The following is a 13,020-nucleotide window of genomic DNA, read 5'->3' on the forward strand; positions in this document are numbered from 1 at the left end:
ACATGCCCCATGCTTTATTTAAAAAGCTGCTGTAGACCAATTCCAGGGAGAAGCAGGGAATGGGAGACAGAGGAGCTGACTTTTGGGAGTGGCCAGAGATTGGGGCACATCTCATTAGATTACATTCTATGATTAAGCCTAATAGAGCTTTTGAGTTCGCAGCTGGGGCTGCTGTGGTGATGTGCTGATGGCTCCAGCTCTGGCAGTGGTCTGCCCAGGGCTTGCTTTGCCTCTTGGGAGGGATATTTTCTGCTGAGAGATCCTTAGTCCAGCTCTGGGGCTCCCGGAATTGCCTCCTTGGCTTAGCATGAGTTGTCTGTCTCCTGTGGGTGCAAACCCACGATGTCAGTCCAAGGTGAGGCAGGAAATACGTGGCAGAGCAGGAGTTAAAGCAGTCCCTCACCCCCCTGGGCTGCTGCTGAACACATTTTCTTGTCCTCTGCCTGGGTAGCCCCCACAATGCTGCCATTGTGCTGTGCTGGTGTGCAGGTAACAGGATAGATCTGTCCCGATGATGTTACAGCCTGGGCAGAGGGTGTGGATGCCCTGCAGCCATTCAGCCATGACTAAGGCAGCTCTCCTCGAACTCCCCTACCTCTGGCATAAATATATTTACTTATATTTATTTATTTTTATTTCATGTATTTATTTTTAAATAATTTTATATAATTTTAAATAATTTTCCTCGTTTCCCTCCGCTGGTCCTGCTCCAGTGTTGACTAAAATGAGAGAAAAATTCTCTGGACAATTTGTTAAGAGCAAATCTTTAATTAAGGCCTTAAGGTGCATAAAACATATTTAAGCACAAGCGCACAGAACAGTTGTTATAATTTTATACTACTGGATAATTATCATACCTAACATCATGGCCCCAAAACTGTCCATCCTCCAGACCTCCCTCAGGCCTTTCCCTGGGCACACCTCCCTAAACTGGGCTGGTGGTCCCATTTGACATTTGGGATACAAATCTCTCTCTAGTTTAGTGTAAAGTTGTATCTAACAGTGTGTGTTATGTTCTCTGTACAAATTAGATGTTTTTGCTGAAATCTTTCCTTGGAAAGGACGCTGAGCAGAACCTCAAGAATTTGGCACAAGGGGCGGTGAGTTGTGAAGCGTTAAAAGCTGCGTTAAAATTCTATATAATAGGATTTAAGGATCTTAAGGACCTTAAGGCATCCCCGGGAGCTTTTGGTTGTCCTGAGGAGCCCAGAAACGGGCGCAGCAGCCCGGCTGTGCCTCACACAGGATCACCCCCTTTGACCCGCCCGGCCGCGTTTACCCCGGGGAAAACCCCACTTTGGGGACACCGGTGACGTCACGAGCGTCGCCGTTTCCCTGGCAACCGGGGAGGGTGGCGCGGTCACGTGACCGCCGCGGGCGTCACGTGATGTTTTGGAGCTGCTTCCGGGTCGATGCGGGACGAGGCGGCCGGGCCTGGGTGAGGGGGACGGGGGGACAGAGGGGGGACAAGGAGGGGACAGGGGGGCGACGGGGACACCCTGGCACACCCTGGCACACCCCGGCAGCGCGGCGGGGCCGGCGGGGCGCGGGGGCGGCGGGGCCGCGGCCACCCGGGGCTGTGAGGGGCCTGTGTGAGGGGAGCGGGGGCGGGCGGGGAGGTCCGGGGGAGGCCCACGGGCTGTCCGGGAGCACTGGGCGCTCATCCCGCCCAGCAGCACGGACAGGGACTGCCCTGGCTCGCCCCGGGTGGGATTTACGGCAGCCCCACCATGGGAATTGCTGGGTCGGTGGCACGGTGTCAGTTCGGGGCAGGAGCGTGGCACGGGGGCAGCCGGGTGTCCCGGGGGCGGTTTCAGTCCTGCTGCCGGTGCCGGCTGCTCCCAGCAGTGTGAGCACACAGCCGTGCTGGGCTTCATGCAGTGGCTTGCCCTGGTGGTCACTTTGCCTGCCCTAATATTATCCCTGCTAAATCCTGATAGGCTTTCCCTGCCCACGGCAGGGGGGTTGGAATTAGACCAACTCCAAGGTCCCCTTCCAACCCAACCCCTTCTGGGACTCTGTGGTTCTGTGATTCACTTTTCTGTCTCTTGAGATCACATCAAAAAATAATTCTCCTGAATCATGTCTCGGGAGAAGGACCTTCCAGCTCCTTCCAGGCTGATGTTTGTGCTGTTCATCCGTTCCTTATTGCTTTGTTTTTCCTGTGTACAAACACGTCAGGATGTGTTTGGTGTGTGACTACTCAGGATCTGGCCTGCAGGCCTTCGAGTGGCTCTGGAATTTCATTAGCATGTCATTAGTGGTGCCATTCTCCTCCAGGGTCTCTTGTTCTCCTCACACAGCACGGGGATGGAAGTGTTTTCTGTGTTTTTCTAGTGTTCTCTTTCCACCAGCTGCAGCAGCACCCTGGTTTTCCCTGAAATCTTGAGGCAGGGTCGTGCTCCTGTTTGCAGACAATTCCCAGTGCTGCCTCCAGCTGTGAGGTCCCAGCACAGGAAGGACATGGAGTGAGTCCAGAGGAGGCACCAGGATGATCAGAGGGATGGAGCAGCTCTGCTGTGAGGAAAGGCTGGGAGAGTTGGGATTGATCAGCCTGGAGAAGAGAAGGCTTTGGGGTGACCTTATTTGGCCTTCCAGGACCTGAAGGAGCTACAAGAAAGATGGAGAGAGACTGTTGATAAGGGCAGGACAAGGGGGAATGGCTTCAAACTGACAGAGAGTGTAGGTTTAGGTGGGATATTGGGAAGGAATTCTTCCCTGGGAGGGTGGGGAGGCCTTGGCAGAGGTTGCCCAGAGAAGCTGTGGCTGCCCCTGGATCCCTGGAAGTGTCCAAGGCCAGGTTGGACGTGTCTTCCACCTAGTAGAAGGTGTCTCTGCCCATGGCAGGGGGTTGGAATGAGATGATCTTTGGGGTCCCTTCCAACCCAAACCATCCTAACATTCTCTGTTGTTTGCCACTCCAGGAGAGCATTTAAATAGCCCAACAGAGGCTGTTTGCTGACATCTTCCAGAGGCCCAGTGCATCGTTTGCAATCTGTGCTGTCCTTTAGAAACCCCAGAGTTATTTTAGGCTGTGGATTGTTCCTCGTGCTGTCAGCAGGGAAACACTCAGGGACGTGCACCTTGCAGGTCACCCCGTGCCCTTGTGTTGACAACATTCCCTTGGATTCTGTCATCCTTGCTTAGCACATTGTGCTGCTCCTTGCTCTGGAATAATTGTAGGGATTCAGGGAAGCCACGTGCATGACATGATTACAGTGACTGTGACACCCTGCAGGAGGGAAGTGGAAGAGGTGACTGACACTCCTTGACATTTCTGTCATCTAACAAAGGCACTGGTGTGCAAAACTAGAGCTTGGGAAGGAAAACGTTGATGATTCAAAGCTGTTGGATGTGAATGTCGTTAGTTTTTTTCCTCGGCTCTGGATTGCTTTCCCACTGTAGCTGAAAACACCAGTTTTTCCCTCTAGTGGGATGTTAAGGGGAGTTTCTCGTGTGGAATTTCCAGCTGATGTTTGCTCAGCGGACAGAGAGGAATGGAGTTGACAGAAAAGCCATGTGAAGGACAGAAGGCTTTCTGCACAGGGGACTTCCAGCATTTCCAGACCAGGAGGTCTGAATGTGTGTTTGGAAAGCACTGCCTGTCCATGGGATGGGACTGAGCTCCCAAACCACTCTGGAATGAGGCCTTTCAGCCTAAAGCCTTGGCTGTCAATGCACGTCGTTCTTGTACCAAGTAGAATATTTTAGCCTAAAATTAAATGCCTTGTTCCTAACAGGGATTTCTTTTTTCATTCTGGATAGACTAGTGACATGAGTTGAGTTGGAGATATGAATCAACCCAGTTGTTGAGGGCTAAAAATAGTGTGGGTTGTTTTTTTTTTTTTAAAGGAAGACCAATCTTTTCAGCTCCTATTTGTGACATATAAACTTTATATATAAATTAAAACTTATAACAGGCTTCAGTTGTTTTGCTGCTTGTTCTACTGAAGTCCTTTGTAATAGGTGTGTTCCTTTCTAAAAGGTGTGTTTTAGAAAGTCTGGTCATGGAGAAGTAAAGTAGAGCTTGTTAAACAGGTGATTCTCAGCAAAGGGGAGTTGAAATCACTTTTGTGATTGTGTATAGGATTTTATATCTAGATTTTGTGCTACAAGACCTCTGGAAACCCAGGAACAACGAGATTCTCTTTCTTGGTGCATGTATCAAGCTCTACTCCTCTATTACAAACCCACAAAATGCCAAGTTCAGAGAGGAAAGTAGGACAGAGAATTTTAGTCCCACCTGGGTCTAACACCAGCCATCGAGGGATCCTTGTGCCAAATACTCTCCCAGCTGCCACTTGGTATCTTTCTAGGCAGGTCAGCAGCCTGTGATGTGCCAAGTCCTTCTTCCTGTGCTGTTCTGTGTCGTGCCTAGATAGGGAGGGCACAGTTATCTTCCAGATGCATTAGGCAGCTGCAGAATGGAATTGGCAAAACTCGCCTTTTGGTCTGGCCAAACGATGTGCTGGGGAGTGTTTGGTGACACAGCAGAAAAGGGGACTTTGTAAACACTTGTTTGAGCAATCTCTTACTCACAAACAGCTGTTTGCTCCTTCCCCTCCTCGCTGCCCTGGCAGTGTGTTTGAGGGGAGCTCTGGATTCCTCACAGTCCTCCTGGGAGATGCAGAAGTGGCCTTTGGCAGCCTGGGGCATGTTGGAGCTGTCCTGTAAGAGCATGTGGGGTAAGGAGGGCTTGTGATGGTGTGTTTGTGCAGCTTGGGCCCTCTGGTTTTGATTTCTTTTCAAGTAATGCTTTACTTTAATCTGGAGTTTGAATTTGACTTGTTAGACTAATCCGTGCTTCAGAAATAAAACCCGTCACCCATGTGGCTGCTTTTTCTCCTGTGTTCTCAGGCACCACTGCTAGAGGTGATTATTAGTTGCTGACTGTTTATATGCTCTGTTTTTCTCTGCACTAAGCAGAAGTCCAAGAAGGGAGCATGGACCAGCCCAGTGGAAGGAGTTTCATGCAAGTTCTCTGTGAGAAATACAGCCCTGAAAACTTCCCGTATCGCCGTGGCCCCGGCATGGGGGTGCACGTCCCAGCAACTCCACAGGGCTCACCCATGAAAGGTAGGCTCCTGATCCTTCTGCGCATCTGGGGGGAATCCAAGGGAAGGGGAATCACCCTGAATTGCCAAAAGAAGCACCATCACAATGTATTATAGTGTGTATTATAACGTGTTTCTTAGCGATGAGCTGAGAGACTGGGATGTGGCAAAGGTGATGCAGTGACTGAAGTGGTTGCTGTGAAAAACAAGTGAGTTTCTCTACAGCATAAAAGAATCAGAATTGTGGAATAGAACAGAATCATGGAGTGGCTTGGGTTGGAAGGGACCTTAAAGATCCTCAAGTTCCAACCTTGTCACTGGAAGATGGACCCTGTGCAGTCTGAGTTTTGAGGGTTCAACAGTCCCAGGAGCTTATTTTCTTCAAGCTAGTGATCCTGGTTTATTACTGGCTGCAGCAACAGGTATTTTGGCAGAGGTGGCTTAACAAATACATAACACATGACCTAAATTCGAGGTTGGTGCACATGCCAGTGGTGCCATGCAGTGCCACCAGCTTAGGTTTGATGCCTGCAGGGGCAGGAGCCCAGTGTACACAGGAGGGGACGTATTTTGAGCACAGTGAAGAGTCACTGAATCTCCAGCCAGGCTGCTTTTGTGACAAGTGACTCAGATGGATTTGAAGCGTACTTGGTCTTCTCAAGGCACCAAATGCTTTCTGACCTAGTGCAGAAATCCCCTCTCCTGTGCTTCTGACCTTGTTGCCTCAAGGGAGTTCAGCCACATGTGTGTCTGAAGCTCTGTGCTGCTTGTGGATGTCCTTGAGCCTCCCTGACTGCAGAATCTGTGTCACTGTGTCCTTTAAACTAGATCCATTTGACACCCTTTAGTCTTCCCTCACGCTCTGATGTTGGAATTTGGTTCTTGGATTATACAGAGGGGTCTGAGATTCACATTCATCCCACCAGAGCTGCCCTGTCTTTGTGTCACCTCTTGCCCATCGTGACCTGTACGAGTTGACCAAACATCCATCAGGTCAATTTGTGTCACAACCAGCCCCAAAGGGGAAAATAACCACGGAAATCAGCTGGGTGAGGTTTCCAATAACTGAGTTTGACAGAGGAGAGAAAAGAGCCTGAGTTCAGTTGAGGATAAAACACTCTGTGTGTCAGTCAAAAAGAACACAAATAGAAAATTGGCCTGATGGAATATTCAGTCAGTGCCCTCTCTCCAGGTAAAGGAGCACCTGCTCACCTGAGCTGTTTGGGTGCTGAAAAGAGGGCACATCTTAAAATGTGACTGAGACATGACTTACAAGTACGTCATGACTAATTCCCAAGGTGCAACACAGTCCTTTAAAAAGCCAAACACTAATGAGCCAGAAAACTTGGAAACTCAGATCACTCCAGATAATTGTCTGCTCCTAGAATCCTTTCTAGTTTTGTAGCTGTCAGGTGTTAAGGAGAGAGATAAAAAGGGCCACCTATTTAGGAAGAAGCTGGTTGTTAAATTTTAATAGCTCTTGATACTCCTGAGAGGTGGGAAAGCCATGTTGTATGTGAAGGAGCGTAAGAACTGATGGCTTGCCTTGCCTTGAGATGGATTCCTTGAGTTGAAATGGTTTCCTGTTACAAATCCACAACTTTCTGTCATGTTTTGGCCTTAGCACATCAAGCTGTGATTGAGGTCCTTGGTTGTAGAATAGCTTTGAGAACATTTACCTGCCTGAGAAGGCATTAGAGCAAAACTGAAGCAGAAATGTAAAAGCAGAGTAGACACCTGAGCTTTTCCGGGTTGTAGGAGTGCTGAACCCTCTACATTGAACTTGGAAGGGAAAGCTTAGAGAAGAAATGCTTAAATACATCCTTGCTGTTACTAAGGGCAAGAGGATAAGGGAGTCTGGCAGTGCAGCAAATGCTCCACCTAGTCCTGTGTCCTATCTGCTGCAGCAGATGCCTGGGGAAGAGCTCAAGTTCTGGCCAGAACTGATAGGAGACACACCATAAATGACAGAGGACTGGCCTGTGGGCAGAAATACATGCAGTAACTGTAGGGCACTGATACTGAGTGGTACTGCCTGTGTAGAATCAAAAGGACTTTGTGATGACACCAGTCAGTTGTCATAAAACCCACGTTTACCCCGAGCTCCTTAAATCCGTGCGTAAATTTGGGAACGACCGGCGGGTTTTTTTTTTTGCTTTTGGAGGTTCTGTAACTAAAATTCAGTGCTGACCAGGGGGCAGCTTCTCTTTTCCCCTTGTCCCAGACCGCCTGAACCTGCCGAGCGTGCTGGTGCTGAACAGCTGTGGCATCACCTGTGCCGGGGATGAGAACGAGATCGCCGCCTTCTGCGCCCACGTCTTCGAGCTCGACCTCTCTGACAACAAACTGGAAGACTGGCACGAGGTAAAACGGTGGCATCTGCACCTTCCTGAAGGCTCTTCCTGTGGCTGCAAATGCTTTACATTTATGGCAGCACTTTGTTCGTTTAAAGGGGAGGGAGCTGCATTTTTAGTGGCTGCTTTCTCGTCTTCGAAGCTGATTTTTATTTACCTCGACAGCAACCGAGCGATGAATGGGGTGAAATTAATCCAGTTTGGCACTTCACTGCATTTACCTTGAGACTTACAGTGGGTGAAAAATATACCTTTTTGTGTTATTTTATTGTGCAAAGCACTGGAACTGGCGTTTCTAACATCAAGAGGTTAATGGGCAGTGCAGTTTTTAACAGAGTAAGAACTGAGGGGGTCCAGTTGATTCCTGGCTTTGCCACTGATTTTGTGATGGTGGGCAAGGTATAAATATATAAATATATAAATATTCTCTCTCCACCTTAATTTCCTTATCTGCAAGACAGATTTAGTAACATTTACCACAAAGGGTATTTCTGAAGCCTCATTAATTAATTCTAAATGCTACTGTAAAATCCTTCAAAGCACTTGGGTGAAATAAGCTCGATAAATGCAATGTAATGTGAGTAAAACAATCTCAGTCTGCTCAAGTGTCATTAAGTTCCTCATTGGATTATGCTCTCCTTTTATGTTAGTGTTTATTGTTGGAAATAGGTGGAAAACAGTGGGATGTTTTGTAGTTTTTTGTGTCAAATTCCTGTTGGTGTTTGCAGAAATGTCCCAGCTCAGTGGGGCTCACATCTCCAGCTGGGAGAGCTGCACACACACTGGTCACTCACGAGCTCCATGTCTTGCACCCTGCTCTGTGTTCAGCCTCTGGAGGCTGCCCTGGAACTGGAAGCCTTCTGTGAACACTGACCCTTTCCTCTGAGAGAGGTTTATGTTTTCATAGCCCATCCACAACTGATAAATACCTCCCTTAAAAACTGCCCGTGGTGGTGATTCCAGATCCCTGGGTGGCCTGTTCCCGTGCTTAGCTAATAACCTCCTGGTCTAAACTGAGTCATTTCAGCCTCCTGTGCTGCAGTTTAAGCCAATTACTCCCTGCCCTGCTCTCAGCAGGCCCAGAGGAGCATCCACTGCTGTTCCCTTATACCCTGAAGAAGAGCTTTCATGTCTCCTTTTATTATTTTAGCATAATACTGAAAAAACCCAGTTTTTTCTATCCTTCATCATAGGCCAGTTTTGCTAAATCCTGTGCTTTTGTTGGGCTGATGTCACCCTATTTGTCTGCTTAATTCCTGAGGTGTAGCACCCAACACATGACATCACCCAGGATGAGGTGTGAAGTGGGGCAGGGTCATTACCTCATGTTTGCCACACTTGAATTCAATCTCTACATGAGGCAATCACCCTTTGCCAACAACTGGGCCCAGTTAGTGACCTGTGTGTGTCCTGGTCTGCCCCATCTCCTCCCATCCCAATTGTTTTGTGGAGCAGAGCTCTCCAGACAGGTGTTCTCTGACTCATAATTATTTTCTGGATTAATGTCTTTTTCCCTGAATGTCACTTCTTTGACTGTCCCTGAACTGAACTTCCATCTCAGGGGTTTTAGCTGGCTTTGCTTTGGCCTCTGGTCTTGTAGCAGCCTTTCCCACCCGTGGGATCACCCACAGATTAAAAAAGGCCAGCATTCAATTATCCTGGTCGTGGAAAACAGAACGAGTTTCATTCTTCTGTCTTGCTCACTTTGCATTGAGCTCTTCACTCACAGTGCTGTCCCAGGCACTGCAAATCCCCAGTTTGCCAGTGCAACTGGTGTGTGGATGGTGTTGGAAGCTGCTTCCCACCGAGGCAAAGAGGGAAATGAGGTTGATGCGAGATGTTCTTTATGAATTGATTGAGCTCTAGGAAGCAGTGGAAGGCTGAGCAAGTGGCCAGTGTTGGCCACAAGCTCAAGAGAGGTGCCAAGATGATGCCTCCCTGCTGAGAGAGGCCTGGCCTGCTGGCTCCTGGAATGTGCTGCTGCTCCAGCTTGGGGTTGAGGTGGATTTTATGACCTCTCCCAAGGGACTGACCATCTCTTATCAAGCTGCTCAGGGAGTGTAATGAAACGAACTGTTGAGGCAAATGAGCAATTAACCAATCCATCTAGATCAGGAATAGCTGGAGTATGAATTACAGGTGGATATCCAGAAGCCCTGTGTTTTCCCTCATATCACTCCTTTGGCTTGTGGTGATCCCTTTTTAGGAGGTGGGATATTATTGCCTGAGCTCTGATTACTGCCTGACACACATTGCTTTCTCTCTCTCTCTTTTTTTTTGTTTTTTGTTTTCCCTCCCCATTAGGTCAGTAAAATTGTGTCCAACGTTCCCCACTTGGAGTTTCTAAACTTGAGTTCCAACCCTCTCAGTTTGTCCGTTCTAGAGAGAAGTTGCGCTGGGTCCTTCGCTGGCGTTCGCAAACTTGTGCTCAACAACAGCAAAGCTTCCTGGGAAACAGTGCACACCATCCTGCAGGAATTACCTGAGTAAGCCTGGGAAGTTGGGTATAGAAAAAGGGCTGTTTGCTTGCAGGCAGGTCAAGGCTGGGTTGTTGAACTCCGTGGTAAGGGATGAGAACATCGTTGATTAAAAAACAAAGAGTTTTTGTTTTTTTTCCTTTGGGAGTTTGGGAACTTGCCAGGGGAATGCTTTACATTGTATTAAAAGCTGAACTTGTGTGGCACTGCAAAGCCTGGAGCTTCTCCTCTGAATCTAAATACCAGAGATGGATGGATAATCACCCCAAAAATGTGGGAGGTGACCCACTGTCCTGTGAGTCACTGCACAGCGAGTGGTGCAGTGCATACCTGCACCAGGGATTGAATGGGATGTACCTTGGAGGGTCTGACCACTTGTCAAGTCATGGTTCATCCTGCTTTTCTGTGCAAAAGTGTTGATTTTCTGTGGCTTGGCCACGGGCCACCTTGGCATTCTGCTCCCATGGATGTCCTCGTTGGCTTCACTTTGATGACAGATTTGTGTGGCTTTGTGAGCAGAGGTGATGACACCAGAATATCCTGTGTGGCCAACCCCCACTTCCCTGGGAATGGGAGAGCCAGTTTAGGTGTCTGAAAACTTGAGTTGTCTGAAAATCTGTTCTTTCTTTAATGGGAATCTTTGGCTGAACTAGTGATGTGGGGGGGGAAATCATAATCAGTGTTGTATCAAAAGACCATTTTAAATTAGGTGGTGAGCACTGGGAGCAGGTACCAATCACTTTTGGAGTTGGGTTGGTGGCTTGTTGGGCACAAATGTGGAAGGTAACCCCAAGCAATGTGTTAAAAATTTAATCCTGGGAGGCCAGGGAAACACTTGGAGGGTTTTTTTTTATCTCTGGAGAAGGTTTATGGATGGGAACAGAGGTGTAGTGGAAACATTCCACGTGGAGCTCTCAAGGGTTGCAAATCACTTTGGAAGGTTGTGTTAAAATCACATAAAATTGAAATACCATTTCTCAAGGTGTGTTGAGGTGCTGACATGATCCTTCTGCCCCTGTGCAGCTTGGAGGAGCTCTTCCTGTGCCTTAACGACTACGAAACAGTGTCTTGTTCTCCTGTTTGCTGCCAGTCTCTCAAACTGCTCCACATAACTGACAATAATCTTCAAGACTGGACTGAAATTCGAAAATTGGGAATTATGTTTCCATCCCTGGACACACTTATTCTGGCTAACAACAACCTCACCACCATCGAAGAGACAGAAGATTCCCTGGCAAGGCTGTTCCCCAACCTGAGATCCATCAACTTGCACAAATCAGGTGAGAGCCCGGGAGCAGGATGGGATTTGTTCTCAGGAGGAATGACTGGTTGATCAGAGCTCCCCTCCCATGTAGGTGACAACAAGCCCATCTCTGTGGGCTTTGCCTGCTGCTTTGGGTAGTCATCGTTATCAAAGATGAGGCAGAGTAGTGTGGACCAGCAGTTACTCAAAATGAGCTGGCAAAGGTTTTTTATGTGAGTAGTTTCCCTCTGTTTCACATCCCTGCCTCAGGTGCTCTCCTGGCTGGAGAAGGATAAATAAATGTCTGGCAGTGGAGAGGATGAAAGGATCCCGTTTTTCTTTTATTCCCCATTTTATCTCGGGTAAAATGAGGGTCTGTGCAGGTGTGCAGCACATATCAAGCTGCCTGTCACCAGAAGCTGTCTGTCACCTGTGCTCAGTCATTAGGAGCTCACCACAAGCTATGCTTGAAGCTGCTTTTACACTTCAGCCCCAGAGAATTTTCAGCTCCAGGCAGAGAATGAGCGTTTGGAATATTGGGAAGAGCGCCCTGTGCTCGGAGAGAAAGAGCTGCAGGGCTGTGATGTGTTTATGAGATGACACATGCAGCACAAGTCCATCTGCAGGAGTACCTGATGCATCATCAGCTTTTGTTCTTTACAGCTTTATATGCTGTGCAAGTGCTGGTTGAGTGTCAGGCAGGTAGAAGGTGCTTTATTAACATGCTTTACAATGGAAGCATCAAGGATTCCCTGTAATAAAGGCTTAAAGCTAACTAGAGGAGGAAAAGCCTGTTAGGCTGGATTTGAAAGCACTGTCTCACTGAGGAACAAGTGCCTCTGTGGTAAGGAGTTTTGCAGTTTTGATGCCAGGTATTTAAGAACTCTGGGTTCTGTAATGCATTTTGATGTTTTGGGAGCTGGAAGTCAAGTAGAAATCTCAAGGAGCGTGTTAAACTTCTTGGGGTTTTTAGACAAAGCTGCTGCACTCCAAAATTGTGTCATGTGAAGACTCTGCAACGAGTTGTGTTGATCTCTCAGGGCTTTACTGGTGCTCAATCCTCAGGTTTTTTTATTTACTCCCCCTGCTTGCTTTGTTATCCCAAATACCAGCTCTGGAGGGGGCTGAAATCGAGTTAAAGCCTTTTTCATTTAATGCCTGGGTGGCTTCTGGGACTGTTTTATTGTTGGGTTGTGAGCAGAAACAGGACTCAAGGTAGTCATGTGTACAAGGTAAAGCCACTTGATGGCTGTTTAGTGTTGCCTGGAATGACAAACCCTGATGAATTTAATACTGTAAAGACAACATCCCATTATAGACACAGCCATCATAACTGATGCTGGTCAGTCCTCAGCAGCACGGCCAAACACTCAGTGATCCATAGCCATGAAAAACTAAGCCGTGGAGATCATCCTTCTAGACTTGGAAAACAGCACAAGAGAATTTCAGCTACTCTGTCTTGTAAGCAAAAAAAAGGAGGGTTTTTTTTCCAGCACTTTGTGAGCGAAAGGAAGAGCAGCGACACTCACCTGTCACACATGTTCTGATTGTCTTGGATACACAACGTTTTGTCGTGTTTGTTTACACAAGTCTTTCCTTCTGAGCAGGTCTGCACTGCTGGGAAGACATTGACAAGTTAAATTCTTTTCCCAAGCTCGAGGAAGTGAAGCTGCTGGGAATTCCTTTGCTGCAGTCCTACACCACCGAGGAGCGCAGGAAGCTGCTAATAGCCAGGTCTGTTCCTTCTTTGTTCTGCTCAGCAGGAACTTGAGGTGACAGTGAACGGGTGGGAGCAGGTAATTGTGGGAAAAGGAGTAGGAGATGGGGTTCTGTGTGAATTCAGAAAGATTTGGAGCTTGGTTTTGTTGTGTGGGGAAAGTCAAAGAGTGGAA

At 48.0% G+C, this 13,020-nt stretch overlaps 1 protein-coding gene across 2 annotated transcripts in view; it reads left to right on the forward strand.

Annotated features, from left to right (window-relative positions):
- The first annotated feature begins 1,335 nt into the window (after positions 1-1,335).
- TBCEL (tubulin folding cofactor E like) overlaps positions 1,336-13,020 on the forward strand; it is an 18,896-nt gene continuing 7,211 nt past the window's right edge. The window contains exons 1-7 of one of the 2 annotated variants that reach the window (XM_017809705.1): positions 1,407-1,438; positions 4,546-4,685; positions 4,927-5,076; positions 7,279-7,418; positions 9,713-9,894; positions 10,909-11,165; positions 12,736-12,862. In XM_017809705.1, the coding sequence (XP_017665194.1) occupies positions 1,413-1,438; positions 4,546-4,685; positions 4,927-5,076; positions 7,279-7,418; positions 9,713-9,894; positions 10,909-11,165; positions 12,736-12,862 (1,022 nt within the window). In that variant the 5' untranslated portion in view covers positions 1,407-1,412. Of the gene's footprint in view, positions 1,439-4,545; positions 4,686-4,926; positions 5,077-7,278; positions 7,419-9,712; positions 9,895-10,908; positions 11,166-12,735; positions 12,863-13,020 lie in introns of both variants that reach the window. The other variant, XM_017809706.1, reaches the window with a different exon arrangement.

The sequence above is a fragment of the Lepidothrix coronata genome, unplaced genomic scaffold (assembly GCF_001604755.1).
Source record: "Lepidothrix coronata isolate B3197 unplaced genomic scaffold, Lepidothrix_coronata-1.0 Scaffold27, whole genome shotgun sequence".
NCBI lineage: Eukaryota > Metazoa > Chordata > Aves > Passeriformes > Pipridae > Lepidothrix > Lepidothrix coronata.